This window comes from Lepidothrix coronata, unplaced genomic scaffold, assembly GCF_001604755.1.
Source record: "Lepidothrix coronata isolate B3197 unplaced genomic scaffold, Lepidothrix_coronata-1.0 Scaffold13, whole genome shotgun sequence".
Lineage (NCBI taxonomy): Eukaryota > Metazoa > Chordata > Aves > Passeriformes > Pipridae > Lepidothrix > Lepidothrix coronata.
The window spans coordinates 1,615,288-1,636,583 of NW_016690193.1; the positions used below are offsets into that span (position 1 = coordinate 1,615,288).

At 44.2% G+C, this 21,296-nt stretch overlaps 2 protein-coding genes across 3 annotated transcripts; one reads left to right on the forward strand and one right to left on the reverse strand.

Moving 5' to 3' along the window:
• Nucleotides 1–4,567: 4,567 nt before the first annotated feature.
• On the reverse strand, nucleotides 4,568–8,846 carry POMK (protein-O-mannose kinase). 2 transcript variants are annotated; one of them, XR_001873311.1, is made up of 3 exons: nucleotides 8,265–8,846; nucleotides 6,794–7,741; nucleotides 4,568–5,340 (listed from the first exon to the last, which is right to left on the reverse strand). XR_001873311.1 is itself a non-coding variant. In XM_017806037.1 (2 exons), exons 1-2 carry the CDS (start codon nucleotides 8,550–8,552, stop codon nucleotides 6,968–6,970), a joined length of 1,062 nt encoding a protein of 353 aa, XP_017661526.1. In that variant the 5' UTR covers nucleotides 8,553–8,846; the 3' UTR covers nucleotides 4,568–6,967. The 2 variants fall into 2 exon arrangements, 1 of the variants encoding a protein (XP_017661526.1); XM_017806037.1 differs by having other exon boundaries at nucleotides 4,568–7,741.
• Nucleotides 8,618–21,247, forward strand: HGSNAT (heparan-alpha-glucosaminide N-acetyltransferase). The gene is made up of 17 exons (XM_017805776.1): nucleotides 8,618–9,154; nucleotides 9,428–9,567; nucleotides 10,053–10,174; nucleotides 11,145–11,214; nucleotides 11,864–11,933; nucleotides 13,030–13,136; nucleotides 13,609–13,685; nucleotides 14,307–14,337; nucleotides 15,188–15,348; nucleotides 15,727–15,836; nucleotides 16,544–16,665; nucleotides 17,048–17,174; nucleotides 17,323–17,409; nucleotides 18,576–18,653; nucleotides 18,764–18,834; nucleotides 18,956–19,068; nucleotides 20,095–21,247. The coding sequence occupies exons 1-17, from the start codon at nucleotides 8,618–8,620 to the stop codon at nucleotides 20,274–20,276; spliced, it is 2,205 nt and encodes a 734-aa protein (XP_017661265.1). The 3' UTR covers nucleotides 20,277–21,247.
• The last annotated feature ends 49 nt before the right edge of the window (nucleotides 21,248–21,296 follow it).

A 21,296-nucleotide genomic window follows, 5' to 3' on the forward strand; every position in this document is an offset into this window, starting at 1 on the left:
CACCTCGCTTGGAAGGCACTTGCTTGACAGATGTCTAACCTGGGGAAACTTTTTGGGGGAGCTGTGTTCTCAGTGTAAGATGTGCCAAGTCTTTCTCTTTTCATGTATGAAACAAATTCATTTTAAGAGGCCCCAGATCAGGACATAAAAGGATATGAGTGAAAATGACAAAATAAAAAATAAAAACCTAAGGCACTGTTGTCATGAGAAAAGTTCCTTGCCACACATGATGTGGGAAAGAAGGATAGACCAGCAATTAGACATAATTCTAGGTCATTAAGTTGGGATGGCACCCATGCACAGAACTGTGGAAACCACTAAGAGAGAGAGAAAAAAAGACACTTATGCAACATGACAAAAGACAGTTAATTAAGCATGGTTTCACAGGGATCTTAAACAGTTTCTTGTGAAATTGAGGCTTTTTGTTTGCTTTTTTGGTTTGTTGAACTTTTTTGCTAACAGGCTGGACAAGAAAGTATTACACATCTTTGGAAGAAAAGTGGAAAGAACAAACATAAGTAACTTGGGGGGTCTTTATATTTCATTACTATCTCTAGACCTCAGTTGAGATCAGGTTCCCTTGGATGAAGTGTAGAGAAGCTGTATTTAAGCTGTAACTAAAAGCACTTTTTTTATTAACCCTACAGGTTGCTCTGGACAACTCAGGAAGGGGCTGGAATGCCTCAAGACTCTCCACGCAGCTTCCCATCCAGAGGAAACCAAGGCCTGCATCCATAAAGCATGACTTCAGGTCCTGGGATTTTCTCTACAGCCTCTAGCACACAAAACCAGACTTCACCTCACTCAGCAAGTGCCTGGTTCATTTGATTTAATGAAATGCCTGATTTAAGTCTCAGATAATCCACCCGCCCCCAGCCTAGAAGACAGGCAGAGAAAGAGTTTCTTCTCCCACATACTCCTCTGAATTTAGCAAACGTGAATCAGGGGGTAGGATAGGATTAGACTGAGGAGCACATCTGGTACTGCACTGTGTGTCAGCCTTGCAAACCTGAGGAAAAGAGGTGATCTTCCATTTACTGGCCTGTAGAAATAGGAGTTCTGGGGGTGCAGGCCTTCTGCATGACATCCTTGAGGAATTTGGTTCAAATAGCAAAGTTGGTTGACTCTTAAGCCTATATGTTATCTTGTCCTAGTACACTGTTATTTCCTCTTATAGCCTGGGCTTTTGTTTCAATCTTAGACTCCTAAAGCACGTTCAGAAATGGGAATGCAAGCTGCTGTTGAACTTGGTCAGAGCAGAGTCAGGCCTTGAAATTGTCATTATCTGTACAAGAAATGGTGTGACCTGTCTGTGTAGATTATGTAGCATATTTATTTGTAGCTTGGATGGTATGGGAAGGGATAACCAATTCTTGTGTATGCTGTTAATGCATGAAGACATCAGTTGTTTTATATTTTCTTATACTAAAGCTGCTTGTAGGGAAAGGACTGTCATTTTGTGCTGTGCTTTTATAGCATCTGACCTCCAGGATCCTAGCCTGTGACCAAAGCATATAGGCACCAGACTAATAATATATAATAATAATATATGGCATTGGCATAAGATAAACTTACTTAATGGAGCCCCAAGCTCAGTTGCTAGATTTTCATCATTACAGACAAATAATCTTGGGGATTTTCAGATGAGTTAGACCCTGCCCCTCCCACCCCTCTACCTCAGGAACAAGCTTTTGGAGAGAAAAACACATAAAACTCACAACTTTTACAAAAGTGGGAACTTTGTTCATTCCACAAAGAAATACAGAGTGCACTTGATAAAAGTACCTACTTTGGTCTCATAGATTTATCAAGAGAATTGCTGAAAAGGGTCTTCCAGCTCTTCAGGGAAAGAATTTGCTTTCCAAAAGTCGTTAGCATCCAGCAACTACTTTAAATTTGACTGAAAGCTACTGAATGTTACCAGTTATGAAAATCCAGTTACTTCATATCCAAAATGTGAACGCTGGAACAGTAAGCTTGGTCTTTTGAAAATTGTGGCCAAAGAATCTGTTTGTGTGTCTATATATAAATATATAATTTTTAATGGATTTTGAGTTACCCAGAGCTAAACAGAATCAGAAATTGCTGAGACATAAATATCACTCTAATGTAAATATATTCATCATTTAATCCTGATAAATACTGGATTATAGACTTCTGAACAGAGACTGACAATTATTGGAAATCATGTGGTCATCTCAAATATACAGTACCTCAATTTAAAAAAACCCACACAATCCTTTTTCTTTTTTAAAAGCACATCTAGCATATAATTTATTTGGTTGGACTCTACAAAATACACATTATATCATGCTAGAAGAACTTGAGAACCACTTTTTTCTTGTTCCCAGGGTCTCTTGACTGTTGGTAAGACATTACAGTCATAATGATAGAATCAGTTTACAGTTGCAAATTCTGCCAAATAGCTCACAAATTATATTTGGCAAACAGCACTGCCTCTGTTTCACAGAGATAATGATCTGATGTTTTGTTTATGTGGCACCAAAGGAAAATATTATTTTAGAGCTTGTGACAGAATTTCAAAAAGTTTGTGTGGCAGTATAAACTTCTGCTACATTTAAAAGTTATCACTCTATTAAATGCAGAGTAACAAAGATTTTCAAAGTATCCTTCAAAAAAATCAAACAAATGTTCAATTAAATACATTGTGTCCATTTTATTTTCTCAGCATTTACCCTGACCCATATAGCAGCTGGTGTGGATATTCATGCACTACTCTTTACCTTTGACAGTGTCGAACATACAGAGGAGTTGCCATGTAGGCTGCTCACCTTTACAAGATTCAGTGTTATAGAAGTGCTTTTAGGACGTAGTCTGAAACCCACTGCACAAAATGGGAAATACTACATCAGACTTGACCCACCTAGAAGCATGCAGCCAGCAGGTGGTTTGGAAAGGGAAACAGAATAACCTTGAGAGTGCTGTTCTTTGGATGACTCTGAAAAGAAAGAGACAGGACCAGTGGGTTTGAACTGAACGTGGGACTCTGCTCTAAGACAGGTGGTTTCTATTCTGTAAGCTGTAACCTACCTGGTAAAGGCTAAACTTTACTGGTAAATCCACTGGGAATTTTCTTCTGGCAACACCACTGGACCAAGAATAGAGCATACCATACCAGCAGTGGATCCAGGTGCCCTGACACAGTTGGCACCAGCAGCCAGCCTGTCAGCAGGCTCAGCTAGCATGCCCTAGGTCTCTCTGTCTCCTCTACTGCTGGCACAGCAGTGTCCCAGGAAAGTTCAGTCCAGGAACCAGGTGCTACTTCTTGAGTCTGGGAGGTGGTTTCTGCTTTGATTCGTTGTCTAGTAGCTAGTTGGGTGAGTGTGGGTAGGATATGCTGTGGGATTGCTGCAGGGATGGCAGAGGAGGCATTGCCCAAAAGGGAAGGGCAAGGTGGTTACAGGCACTGACCTCAGCAAAAGGATTGTCCTGTCCCTGGAGAGGGGCCAGACCCAGGGCCTTTATCTTGGTGATGACAGCAAACCAAAGACCTGGAATGACTGGGATCATATTTACCTCCACACTGATCACCTCGGGTGGTTTGGGGAACCTCCTCTGGAGTTTTCTGAAGGAGATAAGCACCAGTAGCTGTCCTTCTCCTTTTGCATCCTTGTGCAGCTTCTTTGACTGGACTTTTGGGATGGAAAAACGGGGATACAAAAGGAAATATGGCAATAACCATCCCCAGAGAAGTATCTTTTGTGGGAAGAACAGGGAATGTGGGACCCTTGATCTGAGCCTGAGATAAAAGCCATCAGCTGTTGTTGAGGTTAGGCAGAGCTGTGGCAGTGGTCTTAGCAGGGGAGGTCATATACACTGGTCTAGAGCTGGCTGGGGAGTGGATGAGGAGAGAAGGGCTTGCAGGCTTCCAGCTGTGAACAGGCCTCTTCCTGCCCTTCCTCTTTTGATGTTTTCCACTAGACATACAAGAGCTGCTTGCACTGAGGCAGTAAAGTCCCTAAATATTTATCAAAGGCTGTCATTGGTGGTAAAAACTGGAATGCCCAGAAAAGAGAATTGAAAAGAGGGGAGACAACAGCACGCAGGGCCGTCCTGCCTTCTCCCCTCTCCATGAGGCCTTGTCTCTTCCCTTTAAGGGAAAAGAAGCTGGAACTGTGGGAAGGACTGGATTCATGCAGTCTTGAGATTGCAAAAGGGATTAGCAGGGAAGGACAGAAAGATGCATAAGGTACAAATGTGTGATTTTACTGAAAGACTGGAAGGAGGTGACATGCAAACAGTACACAAATACCATGAGCAAGTTAGAGGTGGTAGCCCCTTCAACTGGCAGGTGTGGCTCTTATAACACCCCTTATGTCTATCTGTCTTGCTACTTTAAACTCACTAATGCAAACCCAATGAGATCTTTATGGAAGTTTGCTAGGAAAATACTGGCTTCAAGGGCAGATTCTGGCTATGTTTGGGCATGAGAGGCTGCAACTGCTAATAACTAAAGCTAAACTGACCTTTATGCTGCCATCTAGTGTTTCCTCATAGACAGAACCAACATCCAAAAAAAGAAACTTTGCAGCTCCATAATGCTGTATTCAGAACAAATGTAATTTATTCCGGATGAAATACAATGCTGGACAACACACAGGAGAGGGAATGGGTAAGAGACATGTGGAGAACCCACTGCTCAGGGGGAATGTTTAGGGAGACATGTTTTCTTAAAACATTTGTAATTATTTCATCCAGGAACAGAGAGAGTCATCTCCACTGCAAGATGATTATTCAGCAGCAGAATCTGTCCTCATTTTTTTCACTCTGTGAAAATAATATGGCTGTTTGCAAGGTGCAAGTGTACACAACAGAGAAAGAATCCTGACAAAAGCTTGTCTTAACTGAGAGAGACTAGCATAAGAAGCTTGGCAGGTTCTTCTTGTCTGTCCTTGCTACTCTCATAAACAAACAAATGGGATGTTTATTCACAGTCATCAGATGCTGATTTTCCTTTCAAGTGTACATGACAGCTAACAAAAGGTAACAAGTTATTGTGGGTGGAACATGCAAAAGATTTGACCCTTGGCCCTTCAAAGCTTGGTCCCTGGCTTTGAGGAGCTGTAACAGGACACTCTTCCAGCTGTTGCACATCCTGGATTCATGCTGGAACTGTAGAACTCTAGCCTTAATAGTTACAACTCAAGAGTTCATGGGCTGGATGATGCATTTACAACAGACAGAGCATTCTTTTTCCCCAGACTTCTTTTAGGTGTTTTGAGTTGAAGTTCAAAACAAACACGAAGCATCCAAAATCGCTACTCTCTTTTGGAGACGCTGTCTTCTGAGATTTGCCTCCTGACAACCTGAGCAGGAAAGCTGCAAGGAAAGACTGCACAAGTGAAAAAGGGCAAAAGTCAGCTAATTCAAGGAAACAGACTGTCCAGAGGAGAAGCCATAATCAGCAGCCTTTAAAGGGCTCCCGATGGCATTGTATGATATCAGGTACAAATTTACTAATTTGCAGGAAAGTTTTCCCATTTATAGTAATATTTTGGTACCAGGATTTGAACATTATATATGTGAACTGACTGCATGTTCTCAGTGCAGTCATAACACAGCTTGTTTAGGTGAAGAGAAACAGCAGCACAGTAAAAAATAGAACCAAAGTCTTCAGCAGAAAGGACCATGTACTTCTCTGCTTACAAGTTAAAACACGCAAGTGGTCTCAGGCCCTTAGATCCTTAAAAGACCTCATCCACAGCACAGGAATTCCTCATGTGTGCAAAGGTAGAGTCCACATTTCTGAATCACACTATTCCTGTTTTTTCACCAAGAGGACAATTACATCCCAGACCCCAGTCCCATCAAACTGAGCCTACTGCTGGATTAAGGCATCATTATTCTTCCTCTCCAGCTGTTGGTACCAGGCTGTAACACCTATGTAGGTACCACAAGCCTTTTCCTAACACATCAAACAAGGCTGCTTTTTAGCAGTCTTTTTTTATGCTCAGTGCTCTTTGAATTCACACCAAATAGAGTTGTATGCCTGAATACAGGGCTTTTCTTTTCCAAACCTTGTGTTTAATGCTCATTACTATGGAAGGAAGTCACATTCTCTTTCAGTTCCTTGTTCTCCTCCCTTCCATTGAGTCACGATGACACTCAGCAAGGACAAGTGAATGAAAAAAAGATACACTTCAGCTCTCTTCCAAAGTGTTCAGGACTTCTGTGGATTAAAAAAGAGCAAGAGACTCCTGTTTTACAGCTTCATCTCTAAAGAGCCCATCTGAGAATACCAAGGGACAAAGGCTTGAAAACCAAGAGCATAGGTCTGTAAGCAGACTCTTCAGGATCTGCATCATCTGCTTGCTTACAAAAGTAGCCACATGCTTGCTGGTGTGGGATACAGGGACAACAGAGCAATGGCCATATGGCTCCAAAAACAACCTATTCCCTATCCAGCATGGAGAGACTGCCACTGGGGCTCTGGCACTGAGGCTTACCAAAATCTGAAGTGAACTGGGATACTCCTTTCTGACTGACCACTGTTTTTACTCCATGGGAAAGTGGATGAGGGCTTCGTGGATACAAACGGGCCAAAGCCACAGGAATTAGCACAAAGCTTGTGGGGGGCATGCCATGGTCTCTGCTCCCCCATCCTCTGCCAACCAGTTGAGGTGGACTAATTTTTTTTTTATTATTTTTCAAGATATTTTTTGTGTAAATGTTGCAAAAGAGTACTTATTATTTCTTAAGGAACAAATTTCCCCTGCACCCACACAATTTAATTTCTCTCTCTCCTCCTCTTCCAATAATAGATTAAACATACCAATGGGAAGCTTGCAGAGCTCTAGGATTGGGTAGATTTATTTTTCTTTAATCAAAAGGTACGAGTTCAGTTGTTCTTTTCTTCTCAGTTCTGGGCAGAGAGGCTTCGCCCTTCAGATAAGCTACATAAATAGGAAGGACATCAACTTCAGTATGTTGTTTGCCTCATGATTCACTATAGCATTTCCCTAGTACCAGGCATGGCTGCCTCCCGAATAAGCAGAGTTAAAACTTTCCTGTAGGTGTCTAAGACCTCTCGGGCAGAAGGTCGTTCCACCGGGTCCTTCTTCTTACATGCTGCATGGATGTCAAACAAATGCAGTCGTACAATGTCACTTCCTTCAACATGGCCCAACAAAAAGTTGGAGACATCTGGGATTTTCCAGATGTCTGTTTTCTCATCATAAGGAGGCATGAGGTTATCTTTGAATGGCACATCTTCTCCATAGGGCCAACGCTGCTCAGGAGCTACAAACTCACCCTGGAGCTCCCGATGACCGCACTTCACCAGTCTGCCAGCACTCCTGTTCACAAGAGGCAAAGCATCCAAATCATTCACTAGGATGTGAAAGTCACTTGTCAGGAGATACTGAGAGAGGACCTTGTCCAGGTCATTCGAGTCGCACATCACTAAGGTGCCCAGAGGGCTGCTGTGCAGGTAACGAATGACACTCACATAGTCTATAGCAAGCATCAACCTGTGATGCCAGGTGTTCATGCTCTTGTATTTGGGAATGTGTAGAGTTTCATTCAGACCCCTCAGGGAGCCAAGAGGATGGTACTCGGTGAGGATTGTGAACTGCTGCTCACAGTAGCCAAGCAGCCGGACAACGTGCTTGCTCTGCAGTGCTTTCAGCATCTTCAGTCCATGGAGAAAGTCCTCCTTCAGCTCTGAGTTGGTGAGCTGCGAAAGGACCACTTTGTTTTCCTTCCACTCAGAAAGAAAGACCTGAGAACACACAAGAGACACGTAAGACACATGGAGAGCCTTCTATGAACTGCTACCAGCTGCTGCTGACCTCTGACTATGATGTTTAGTCACAACTGCAAATTGCAGTTACCAGGCACAGTCAGCCTTAGGTAGGGCCATGTACCTGTCACAGCAAGCCCTTACCGATGTCATAATTACATCACGATTTCCTAAGTTTTCTTTGAAATGGGTAATGCAGGTGAGTTATTTCATATCACCCAAACAGACAGTCTTACTCTGCCATGATTGTACCATGCTCCACAAGCACTTCACTGATTTCTTTGATTTTGCTCATGTAACTGGAAGTCATTTGGTATCAGAGAGGTGGCCCAGGTCATGCTCTCCTACCTGTTCAGTTCACCTTATCAGTAGCCATATGCTCCTGGATGTCTACAGTAATTAGCTGCTGTGGGGATAGTCATAACAGCAGTATGGGCACTAATTAGCCAGCAAACTGTGAAAGCCCATTATCTAGGAGAGAAGAAAGGAAAACCAAACTCACCTTTTTCACAGCACCTTCACCAACACATTTGAGTTTCCTGACTTCCCTATTTATAGCCTCGCAGGAAAGCCACGGGGAACAATTTTTCACCGATCCCAGCTTGAAGTGCCCAAAAGGGCAGAGGCTGGGGTCCGTTTCAGTGTGTCCCAAAGAGTTGTAAAACTTGTTGAGGTAGAGGTAGAGAAGGACATTAAGGAGCAGGACGGCCACAAGAAGTAACGCCAGCGAGATGGACGACACCTCTCTGGGAAGAAACTCTCTCCTAACGAAGTGCGGTTTCTTTTCCATGGCCTTGCCCTCTGCATTCTCCGTGAACGACGGAGGCTAAGCAGGACCCTCTTCCCAGCCCGGGGATGGACGCCTGTGGAGCTTTCTCAGCGCCGGCAGCCCAGCCGCCCCGCAGACACCTCCGCCCCGAGCCTGCAGCCTGCGAAGAGAGGCCACGCGTGGCGGCGGGACGTGCTAAAGGCGGCTTCGAGCTCGACGCTTGCCCCTCTGTCCATCCTCCTGATTTTCCAAGCGGGCGGGCCCAAGCCGCCGGCCGCCCCGGGTGGGGACGCTTGACCCCGGAAAGCACGGAGAAGCGCGGCCGTGCGGGGCGGTGGCGGCGCCGCCCCGGGGCGGAGCGCAGCGCGATGGCGGCGGCGGCGGGGCTGGCGGCCGCGGTGGCGGCGGCGCTGGGCGCGCTGCTCATGGCGCCGGCCCTCACGGAGCCGCCCGGACACGGGTCGCCCGAGGGCAGCGCGCCCGGGCCCCGCGCCGGGGCGGCGGCGGCGGCGGTGGCGGAGCGGCGGCCGCCGGGGCGGATAGACCAGGCTCTGCTGCTCGTCCGCAACGAGCTGCCCGCTCCGGGCCTGCGCCTCGCCGCCCGCTCCGGCTCCTGCCACCAGGTGAGGGGCTGTGCCGGGCGTGGGTCACCCCCCGGCCACCGCTTCTGACAGCCCGGCCCTAGGCGAGGCTGCTCGGCTTCTCTGGCGTCTCCCCGTGGCTTCGTCAGGTTGCTTCGCTCTGGTTTTACCTGCGAGCAGGACGCGAAGAATTCCCGCAGCATCAGCTGCTCTAGCCCCGTGACAGCTTCCCTTGTTTTTGCCGCTATGCGAGGCAGGACCCCCTTTCACTCTCCTTTGGCACTAATGAGCTCCCTTCACCCTCTTCTTCCACAGTGCTTGTATCAGTTCCTGGCGTTTGTCCCACCAAGCAACGGGAGCCTGAAAAAACCAGGCACGGCGTCGGTAATGGTTGATACCCAGCATCCACTCACCCTGATGCTCAACAGCTCTGTGGGTGACAGAGAGCTTTGCAAGTACGTGGCCCAGCCCCAGGGAATACATGAATAACTCTACCCTATATTTTGTATTTTTTTTTCCTTGGAGACATGTGACTGCTCACACACCCTTTGTCCCGACTGTTTAGACCTAGAGTTCAGTCTTCCGCCCCACTGCTGGAACTGCGGCATACATTGTAATTGTGCTGAAAGCACATAGGTGCAAGCAGGAGCCAGAATGGTGTTCACTGAGGCAGCATGTGCAAGCACCTGGTTTCTCTTGCAGGGAGTCTGTAGTTCAAGAAGACTAATGATGGCAGTGCATGTGTGGTAAAGAATTGGTGTTGGGCTATGGGAGGGTAATGCTTGGCAAAGACAAGGTCCTTGCTAGATCATGCTGTTAGTCCAAGTTTTTGTCTTGCCTGTCCTAAAGCATTTGGGCTTACAGCCCCCCTAAATGCTGCTGTGGTACCTGCAAGTAGTGGTGGCGGCTCAGCAAGTTTCATTTTTTTTATCCTTCACAGGATTCAGTATCATTTTGGAGAGTTTGGCAACTATTCCCTTGTGGTAAAGGCCCTAACTGTGAACACGGAAACTGTTTCTTGTGACCTAATCATCAATGAAGGCCCTATCAACAGCTACCTCCGTATGTAATGCTCTATTTTTCTCTTTAATTCTACAACTTGCATGTCTCCCAGAAGAACCACCTTCCTAAGAAGCCTGTGCAGCCACTCATGCTGTGCTGAAGAGTTGTCATGGGCTCGCCTCTCTTCTTTCTCAACATCTCGCTTCCTTATGTTATACACCCATCTTGATGCCCTGACCAGGATCAGGCCATATATCTTCATGTGATATATGGTATGCCCACAACCTTTTTGCTGCAGGGATTAGTCAAAAAAAATCAGTGGGTATGTGTCCAGAGGGAGATACTGTCATAGCTAGTTTGTTTCCCTGCATGTTTATGTATGTACACAGAATCCTCCCTCTTCTTCCCTCTGTCTTGCTTCTCAAAAAATTGGAAACAATTCCCACAGTGTTTGGATTTTTGTTTGTTGTTGCGGTTTTAATTTTAAACCTGACGTTTTTCTTTTTTTGTTCATCTCTTTTCCAGGACTGTTTCAAACTCTTGACTACGTCTCTTCCATTATTTTCCTTTACATTGCATTATTTTCCAGTCTTTCCAGTTTCCCAGCTGTAAAGAAAAATTCTCCACGCTTGCAAACTTGGTGTATTGTCCACTCCCCTGTCTCCTCCATGTTGAGGCTGTTTCAAAATCTCTATTTTTATTCTTCAGAATATATAGCACATCAGCTCTTCTCTCACTATTGCCTTGTGATGCAATGCAGTTCTATTTTTGCCTTTTTTATGCCAACATGTGTAGTCCCTGAGCTGCACTTTGAAACTAGCCTGCTTTTGTTTTGGGTTGTTCTGGGGGTTTGTTGTGAGGTTTTTTCCCTCCGGAACTCGGGCTGGGGATGTGTATTGCATGGAGAAGGTGGTGTGATGATTGGTGGGTTGGGATTTTTGTCATGTTTGTGTCATGCTTGGCCAAGCCCAAGTTGCGGAACGATTTTGTTAGATCATTTAAAGAGTTGTGTTCTTCTCTTTCTGTGTAGCTATTCTCTTTGCTTTCCTGGTTTACATGGGGATCCTTGCTGTCCTGATTGTTGGGCGCCTTTTTATGAAGTAAGTGAACAGAAATTCCTCCTCGCATGTGAAGTGGGGCCACCAGTTTAAAAACACGCGAGAGTGTGGTAATGCTTCAGAGTCCCACTTGTAGCCCTGCTTGCAGATCATCAGATCCTATTATCAGGTTGCCATGTGCAAGTTATGCTGTAGTAGCTGTCTGTGCAATAATAAATGCACAGCAATGTGATTTTGCTTGAGGGATATCTTGCAGCCTTGTTAGCTTGTGAGCAGAGCAGTTACTGCAGAGCAGCTGATGTCCACTGTAAGCTCATGCCCACTCTGCCTCACCCTCCTATGACTTGTTCCTGGCTCTAGCCTGGAATCAGTAAGCAAAGTCAGTGGGACCTAAATGTGTGTAGCATATGCAACCTTCCACCTTGTGTACTTCATGGCATGAGTCATCCTTGCCTGTAAGCAACTCAAGAATAAAACCCCCAAGCCTGAGCTTGTCAGTGTAATTACACAGCTGGACTTAATTGAGATCCTAGGTACTGGCTGAATGTCAGTACCTGTGTGAGCTGTAAAAACAGAAATAGGGACTGTCCCAACTTTTGGTTTATGCTGCTAAATAGTTGCTATTGAAATGAAATTGACTATAAAGTACTTCTTGTTTTGTTTCGTGTTTTAAACTGTTACTAATTTTCAGAATTGATCCAGTCAGAAACTGGGTTTACAAGAAACTGAACCCCAGAGAAACTGATCGTCTGATTAATTCTGTGAGTGACCACACTATCTTTAGTTTGCATTCTGTAGTGTTTTCATCTCTGAGGAAAACACACACTATTTGGACATCCGGAGACTTGTTTGTTACTAATCATCTTCCCCTTTTGTGTGTTCCCCTTAGCAAATCTTTTCTTGATGTCAGAGGCAATTTTATGTCATGAAGAGTGTTTAGAATGGGTTTCCATGCAAGTTTAGTGGATTCCCTGTAGACCTCTTGCAAGTTTTGAACATACAGCTTTGTGCCCTCTTTAGTTCCCTTGAAGCAAACGTGTTGGTGAAAATACTGGCCCCTTCTGGCATAGTGTAAGGGAAGGGAAGAAATGACACCCTTCATGTCTGCTTCCCACACAGCAGGAATTTTAGCAAAAAACTGAAGCCTAAATTTCTCTGGTACCCCTAGAGCTGGCATTTCTGTGTGAACCCCATTTTGTACTAGAATGTAGATAGTTCATCACAGTCTGGACTTCACACCTAGGCCAAACCTGGTCCAAACCCATCTAGAATAAAAAGACTTGGAAGCAGAGCTCTGCAGCAATTCTTGTAGTTTTTCATCTCTATAGCCGTGATAGAGTGGTCTGCTTCTTTATGCTGTCACTGAGACTGATCAGAGTAGCTTAGGAAACTCAATTGCAAAGAAGCCACTCCTGCATTTAAAAGGATTCATTTTCTGCTAGTTTAGCTCTCAAAGCAGTCTCACTGTGGTGTCAGACAAGTTCTGACGGGATGGGATGGATCCTTTTTGAGGGCCAGCAACTGGATTTGCTCAGCTCTGTTGTAAAGCAGTACTCACAGTGATGGCAAGTCTTTGGCTGATTTGGACTGGACCCAACTCTCATGAGTCTCAAGCACAGGCTCTTTTTACTGAGCTGTTGTTTCTACCTGGTCAAATGTGGAGTATGGAGCATCTGCAATCATTATTGCAATATGGTGGAGCCAGGAAGAGGTTATTGGTAGCAAGTGAGGAAACAAAAGGAAGACAGGGAGAATAAAGACAGAGTTTGTGAAAGTTTGGAGTTTGCTGACCTCTGTTCCCTAGGCAGCTGGTGCAGCTGCTGACTTGCTCTTCATGTGTCTGTTTTTTTCCCAAAGGAGCTTGGATCCCCAAACACAACAGACTCCATTAACTGTGATCCTGCCCCGCATTCGTGGAGCACAGCCTCTCGGCAGCGGCTGCATTCCCTTGACACATTCCGAGGGTGAGCATAAGATCTTGCTCAAAAGCAACTCTTCCAAGGGGAATGAGGTTTTTCCAATGGCGGCTTGACAGTGTATGGAAATATATAGCAGATGGACAGTTCAAGGTGGTCTGTTTTACTTGGAAGTTAAGCAAGGTTTTAATTTCAGATTTTCCAAAACACTTTGCAGTTGATCTAGTTTGAAGAAACATTAAAGTTGTGATAGAGGGTGGAAAAGAACAACATGTGTTCAGTGTGAAAATGCTACGTGAAGGAGCTTACTTCAGTTCGCTGCCACCCGTGATCTTTGAAACACTACTTCCTGCTTGGTAAAGCTGGAAACCTTGTTGGAAACCTTGGAAATCTTTCTTTAAAAATAAAATAAACCAGATCTCACAGTTAGAAATGTTTTAGTGGGGGTAAACAGTAACGTTGTGTTCATATATATGTATTTCATTGGCATGCGATACTTAGTGTTTTCTTGTCTTTTTAGGCTCTCTCTTGTAATTATGGTGTTTGTTAACTATGGAGGAGGAAAATACTGGTTCTTCAAACATGAGAGTTGGAATGGTAAAGTACAATTGAGACAGTTAATCTGGGTTTTAACTGCAGCAGTGTCTAGGTATGGTTAGCATTGCAGCTGCTGCAGTGAGCTGTTGTTCAGCTGAAGGCTGGCATGCTGTGCCAGTCTGCCTCTGGAGGGTGTCTGGCCTGTCAGGTTAATGGACAGTGTATGGTCCTGCTCATCACACAGCAACGGGATGGTTTCACATCACAGTCTGTGTGTAACCTTTTCATTTGTCACAGAGGTTCATATCTTCGACTTTTCTGTGTTAATGACCACAGTCAAGCTGATGTTGCTCAGTGCTGTAAAAACATAATGCCTTGACTGACAAGCTGATGGGGAAAGAGTTGGGCGTTGTGGTGCCCCAGTGCAGAATAGCAAGGATCCCATTCCTGAAATCTTTTCCAAGGCACAGCAATGAGTTCTGACCCTCTTCATGAAGAGTTGTAAAAGCAGTGAACCAAGATGATTAGCTCTTTATAAGTTTTGTTTGTAACATGTTTTAGATTTGGGGACATCAAGTAATTGCAAGCAGTCTGCAATTCCTCTAGAATCTCAACAATAATATTGTTAAAATTTAGGGAGGGTTCAAGGTAAATAATGTGCTCCTTCGTATTTCTCTGTAGGATTAACTGTGGCTGATCTGGTGTTTCCATGGTAAGTTTTCCTGAAGAATACTTCTTGTATGAAGTGATTCTTTATGTTAAGGGTTGCAAGCAGGACATTGGGTGCACCTTGCCTCCAAGTAGAAATGTATTTGGAGGGGTGAATTTGTCTTGAATCTGCCCCTCCAGGTTCAAAATCCTTACGAACCAGTAGAAAGTAGAAGAGCTAAGTGGTTTTGCTGCCCCCCATCCTCCTTCCTTCCACACACAATGTCATTGGGAGGCCCAGGATTATTCTGCCAGTGGAAGTGCAGTGTCCCTGAGAAGTTCATTGTCATGCTTCTGTGTTGAAGGTGGTCAGTCTGGCAAGATTCAAAGCTGGATTGGTGTCCAGATAGCCAAGTATATTTTGGATTAAGCTAATATTTCTATAACCAGACAATGATCTTATGGGGAAGCAGTTATCCCATCTGCCCCTAACATGCTTCTCTACACCGGTTGTGGTTACTTTTGGAGGTGGGAGCTGGACTTGGACTGTAAACCTAATCTAGAGGGGAGGACTGGGTCAATTCTGAATCTGAATCATAGATTTGCAGCTTGTGTTTTACTGTTCTGAAGATGCTAATTTTATTTTGAGTAATGGAATTTTTTGGTAGCATATGAATTGCTGGAAGAAGACCAGAATGCAATTACAACCCTGCCTCAACTGACCACTGAAAAAGGTGGAAGGGTCCCATAGTGCAAGCTCAGTAGCCTGGGAACAGAGGAAATAGAATTGTCCAATTTCACTCAGTGAAATTTTGTTGGGCCAATTAACTAACTTTGTTAGTTTTAGTGTTTGCTGTCACACAAGTGTAATGAGACATCAGTCAGCTCCATTTTCCATCTGCTCTGTTCTCCAGGTTTGTGTTCATCATGGGGACATCAATAGCGTTGTCACTGAGCTCCATGCTGAGGTGGGGAAGTTCTAAGTGGAAGGTGCTCAGGAAGATCCTCTGGAGGAGTTTTTTGCTAATCCTGCTGGGAATCATAGTTGTCAATCCCAATTACTGCCTTAAACCCCGTGAGTGGAACTAGCTCCCTTTCTTGCATTTCTGCAACTGCTGTTCCTGCCTCCTTGGCTGGGCTGTTGCAAAAACTGTGTCAGCCTTGCTGTACTGATCAGCTGTATGGGGGCAGTTTGATGGTATCCTGCAGAGTGCTGTTCAGTTCTGCGCTGATGCAATTCTCTCTGTCAGGCTTCTGTGCCAATCACTGCTATCATCTTAGTAGTGACTTTCCCAGGATTATGATTTACAGAAAGTTGGGGTGGCAGGGTGGAGGTGTCCGTTGTTACCTGCAGATGCAGTGTGTCTCAGCTCTCCCTGGAGAAAGGGTAGCTTTCATATTTACCGAAGAGCCTGTGTTTACTCCTCTTTCACATTGCTTACATGTTTTCCAGTGTCCTGGGATAATCTGCGTATTCCTGGGGTGCTCCAGAGGCTGGGATTCACATACCTGGTGGTTGCTGCTCTTGAACTTTTGTTTACAAGAGCTGAGAGTGGGACCTGGGTGAGTTACGTGGGGAGATGACAACTGAAACTGGAGTAAGGTTTGGGAACCTTTCCTCTTGTTTGGGCACAAAGAACATGAGAAATGGTAAGAAAACATGTAGCATCTTACCTGATATGTAGTGCAGTCTGACCTGGTAAAAATTTCGGGAAGCGTGCACCCTTCAGTGTCCCAGTCTGCATTTTATTCCATCTAGCTTTGCTGTATTTGAGGATTTCACAAATCCATTCAGATGGTGCTTAGAAGCAGGCATTCCAAGGCACTTTTGATGAATTTCCGTTGCCAAAGGGAGCCCAGGGACAGGCATCTCTATGCTCAATCCTGTGGTCTGTGTTTTGTCCAGCTAATTTGGCAGCGTTTTTTCACAGCAGGGGAAAGTAATACTGCTTTTTGGCCTTTTGAGAGTCTGTTTTCCCAAAAGGCTTTTGTTCTACTCATGAATCAAAATTCTTTTTGACGTTTTCCAAGTTAAAAAACATTAGGGGCTTTTGTTTTGGTTTGTTTCTCCCATCCTCTCCACCCTCCCCATGTAACTAAGTGTCTGGAAATCGTTTTTGAAAATGAAAGGTCTATTGGTAGAACCCAATTTTGTAATGACAGCAGCTCCCTCTTGTATCTGGGGGACTGCCTGCCAGGAAGTACAGGTTGTCCCCAAGGGCATGGTTCTTACTTGCCAGCTAATACTCCCTTTCCTCCATCTCATGCAGGAAGCATCATATCCTGCTCTGCAGGATATTCTCCCCTACTGGCCACAGTGGATTTTCATTCTGATTTTAGAAGTGATTTGGCTCTGCCTGACCTTCTTGTTACCTGTGCCAGATTGTCCTAGGTAAGACTGTGCTCTTGGACTACTTTCTGTGGGGCATCAGGTAGTTTTTCTTCTACTGAGTAGAAAGTACATTTTATTACCCATGGCAAAGGAATGGAGAGCTTTTAGGCCAGCAGCGTTAAAGGAAGCATTCACCATGTGAAAAAACGTTCTTTACTTTGGTACTAAAGTACTAGGTGTTACAAAGGTGATGTCATTCTTCCTTTCTATCTAAAGAAGAAGATTAAAATCTCCCTGAGGTCTGTGTACAGCAATATATGATCATTGCAATGCCATCAACATGTGCCTCTAGCCAGAGAAAACATTGAGCATTTAGTGTGCTGGGCCAGTAGTATGGAGCATACCAACACTTTGTGCTATAACCTGCCTGCCTCTGTCCTAGGGGCTATCTTGGTCCTGGGGGCATTGGAGACTTTGGAAAGTATCCCAACTGTACTGGAGGAGCAGCTGGTTACATTGATCGTTTGCTTCTTGGAGAAAAGCATATATATCAGCATCCCTCTTCAGGTGTAAGTAGCTTTTGGTTTGTAGTATGAAGCCACAGGCAAGCACTGAACATACCTGTCAGGAGGGGCTTGGGAATGATACATACAAGGGGATTTAAGAGAAAGGAGATTGGTTGTTCAGGTGCCCTGTAACAACTGTTTTCTCTCTAAGGTGACTTACCAAACAACGATGCCATATGATCCTGAAGGGATCCTGGGGACCATAAATAGCATTGTTATGGCATTTTTGGGACTGCAGGTACCTCTTTTCTTTCTGGCTGCATGCAATAATGGAAAGATTTGAAGGAAGCTTGGAAGTGGGGAGGCAACTGGGTTTCTTTACTTATGACTGAGACTGGTTCTAACAAAAATTTTCCAGAGCAATGCTTTCAGGATGACAGCCTCAGGTGAGTGTCAGAGAAGTGGAACCTAACATGGCAGTAACTTGCATTAGATACACCTAGACTTTTTCTTAGTTTTTGTAAGGGATGGACACAAGAAGTTTTCAAAATATCCACCTGGAAACTTCGTTTGTTTTAAGATTGGGCTTATGCTGGGAGTAGGCTAGCTCTGCATGTTGCAAAATAAGGCCAAGAGATGCATAGATTTCACAGCTCCATTTTAAGTGTTTTAAATATTGAAGCTGTGTTTGTACCTCATTGCTAATTTTCTGCTTGATGTGCAGTGTTAGCTGTCTCGCATAGGTGCTGAGTGTGCTCACCTTACCTGACTCGAGGGAGGCAGAGATCCACATTGGTGTTACCAACACCAAAAGCTCACAGCTCGCCACTGTGTTTGAAATGCAATACCATGATGCTTTTTGATGCAGTTCTAGTTAGTCACTGCTGGCTTTTCTGACTGTGCAGCAGCTGTGAAGCAAACTGAAACTCTTGTGCTGGGAAAGGAATGTTTCCACATGTAGCACAGGGTACAAATTGGTTGGGAATATCTATGGGGCAGAGCTTGGAACAGAAGTGTGACACTGAGGAATGAGTCATTAGGACACATCTCTTAATAGTGTATGAAAAGGAGCACATGCTCTGAGCAGGTCAGGGTGTGACATGGCGCTGTGGAGAAGCTGTTGGGGCTGGTTGTAGTGTTCTTCATGCAACCCTTGCTAAGGGAGATGGAGCTCAAGTTACATTGTGTTGACCTAATAAAGTTGCTTCTCCCCTTCCTCAGTGTTAACATAGTAGGGAAGGGAGAAAAGGTGCACCTCTATTGCTGATTGGGTTGCATTTATGCATTTTCCCCTTCTGTGTCCATTCTTTGCAAAGAGTCCTCATTCTGAGCCTTTCAGCCACTTGGCTGATATAAATCCTATTAGTGTTCTCTGTCTTTGCTCAGGTAGCTGGTGGCAAATATAGCTGGGTCTTGAAATGTAATTACATTAATGGACATTATTTTTTTTAATTCTTTTATAAGGCGGGAAAAATTACTTTGTTCTACAAAGACCAGCACAAACAAATTATGAGTCGGTTCGTCATATGGAGCATATTAATGGTAAGTCTGATAGTTATGTAGCTCTTTTACAGACAGGCATTGTAATGCAGTGCAAAGTTAGTTAAACACGTTGAAATGATTATATAAACTTTAGCAACTTTCTATTTCAGGGAATTATTTCTGCTATCTTGACAAAATGTTCTAAAGAAGAAGGGTTTATTCCCATAAACAAGAACTTATGGTAAGCAAAGAGATACAACTTTTAGTATGTTTATGTTAAAGTACTACTTTACCTTTTGTATATTGAGATCTGTATCACATAGTTCTTTAAATATTAATCCTTCTACTGAAAATGTTTGTAGGTCAATATCGTATGTGACAACCACAGGCTGCTTTGCTTTCATCCTCTTATTGCTGATATATTACCTTGTGGATGTCAAGAAATTGTGGTCGGGTGCTCCATTTTTCTACCCAGGTCAGTTAAGATCACAGCAGGAAACATATTCCTTCCAATTCTTTCTGCACTGATACTATCCTTTTGCTTTCTACGCTTCCCTTGTCTTTAAAAGAGTAGGGATTTAGGATGAAGTAACCTGAAGGATTCCAGAATGATTGACTTGAGTGGAACCTTTGCATAGAACTGGGATACTTGAGACCAGATATTTAGGAGAGAGGGACAGTCAATTGTTTAAACAAGGCCTGGAAGCTGCTGTTGGTATTGCCTAATGACAGTTCTCAGTTTGGTCTTGAGTTAAGGTCCCAGTGAACAGCTGCCTAGTACCAAGCAAAATACCACAGCTGTTCATAATTGGTTTTGGAAAGGACTGCTAAGACTTGTGTAACTTAATGGGAAACTCAAAGGCCTGTCAACAGAGTAATACCACTTCTGAAGATGTGGAAGATGAAATCCCCTGGGCAGCTGTGTAGGTTCTGTCTCTGTATTTTAGATAAGCATGTCTCCCAAAGTATCCCACTGTGGTTTTAACCACACTGGGCACACAACAAAAATGAGTACAGAATGCAAACCCACACCAGAGGGGACCTTTCAGCAGCTTTGGTGTCTGGTATCTGGACAGGAAAATGGGTAGGGTGACAGCATGGTATTGTACCTCCTACCAGAAATCCCAGAGCTTTGAAGGGCAGTCAGCATTTGTTTGTTAAGGCAACAGATCTGACCAGATAGGTTGGCACTCGTCCTCCCTGAAGACAATAACTTATTATTCTCCTTATTAATACAATTGCAGGATACTGATTTGGTTGTGTTTTCAATTTAGCAAAAAGGTTGTTTGTATTTCTTTTCAATAAATGTTTCGGGGAAGAGAACCCTCAGACTGTATTTGAAAATGCACATATGTAGCATCTTTAGGGCAAGTAACATTAGCTGTTGTTGTCTCCCTGCCACTCTGTTTTATAAGCCTGGCACGCTTATAAAAGCAAGCCTGCTTGCTCTGAAGCAAACTTACCTGCTCTTTCAGATGGTATGATCTGTGCTTCCTTTCAGGAATGAACTCAATCCTGGTCTACATTGGACATGAAGTGTTTGAAAACTATTTCCCTTTTAAGTGGAAGATGCAAGACAGTCAATCCCACGCAGAGCATCTGACTCAAAACCTCACTGCGACAACTCTTTGGGTCTTAATATCATATTTACTTTACAGGAGAAGGATATTCTGGAAAATCTGATAGAGATGGTCAAAGTGTAGCAGGCCTAGACTCTGATGAGGCAAGTGGATTATCCTGAAATATGGTGGATTATCATGGAATACTGCCACTCATGCTAGGCTGTATAACTAAAAAGGGATACTAGTTCACGTTTACAATGCCATGGAAGTCGTCACCAAGACTTTTATGTGACTAAAGGGACAGTATTTTCCTATTTAGCAAAACCTTACTAGTCTGCTGTTGCTCTCTGTTTCCTGTCTTTTGTAAATATTTTACTGATTTCCCTCCTTCACATAGAGAAAGTGAACATACAGTCGGGCAGCCTAAGAGAGCCTGATGGTGTTCACGAAAGGAACTGCAAGGGATCCGGGTGGTGACTCAGGGGTTATCAGAATGGGCCTGTGGTAACAGTCCTTGCCTCTGACGCAGAACCTCCTGACTCAGGTGGTCTGGGGTTTGTATATATCCTTGGCACCTGTCACATGTCTGTGCCCCTCTGGCTACTGGCACACATTTATTTAACTTGGCCGTTGGCTCCACTCAGGAGCACTGGCAGCATCCTCAGCCCTGCACTTGGGTTGGTGGTGCAGTTACTGTCTGGGAAAGCTCTGTGTCAAGCGGTGCCCTCAGCTGATCACGCTTCATTATATTCTTCCAATTTGGCCTTGGACCAAAACCTTAGGTTTAGGATCCTGCTGAAGCCTGCTGCCTAAAATCTCTTCTGTTGGCTTATTAATCAGCAGGCTGCTGCTACAGGTTTGCAGCCCATCTGTGCATGTTCTGGGCCTTTGTGTTACATACCTCTAGCATGGATGAAGTCCGAGTTTCATGTGCTACACTCTAGGAGTGCAGAAAGGCCAGTTCCTATTGCCTTTGTATAATCACTTGGATACTGCCCAATTTCAGTCAAAGCAATCCTCTTTCTACATGGATTTACTTAAGGGACCTGAATCTGAAAACCAAACTAGTGCTAATAAAAAACCTGAAATACCTTGCTGTGTTCTCTGTGTATGTATAAAGATGGAAAGAACTAAGACAGAC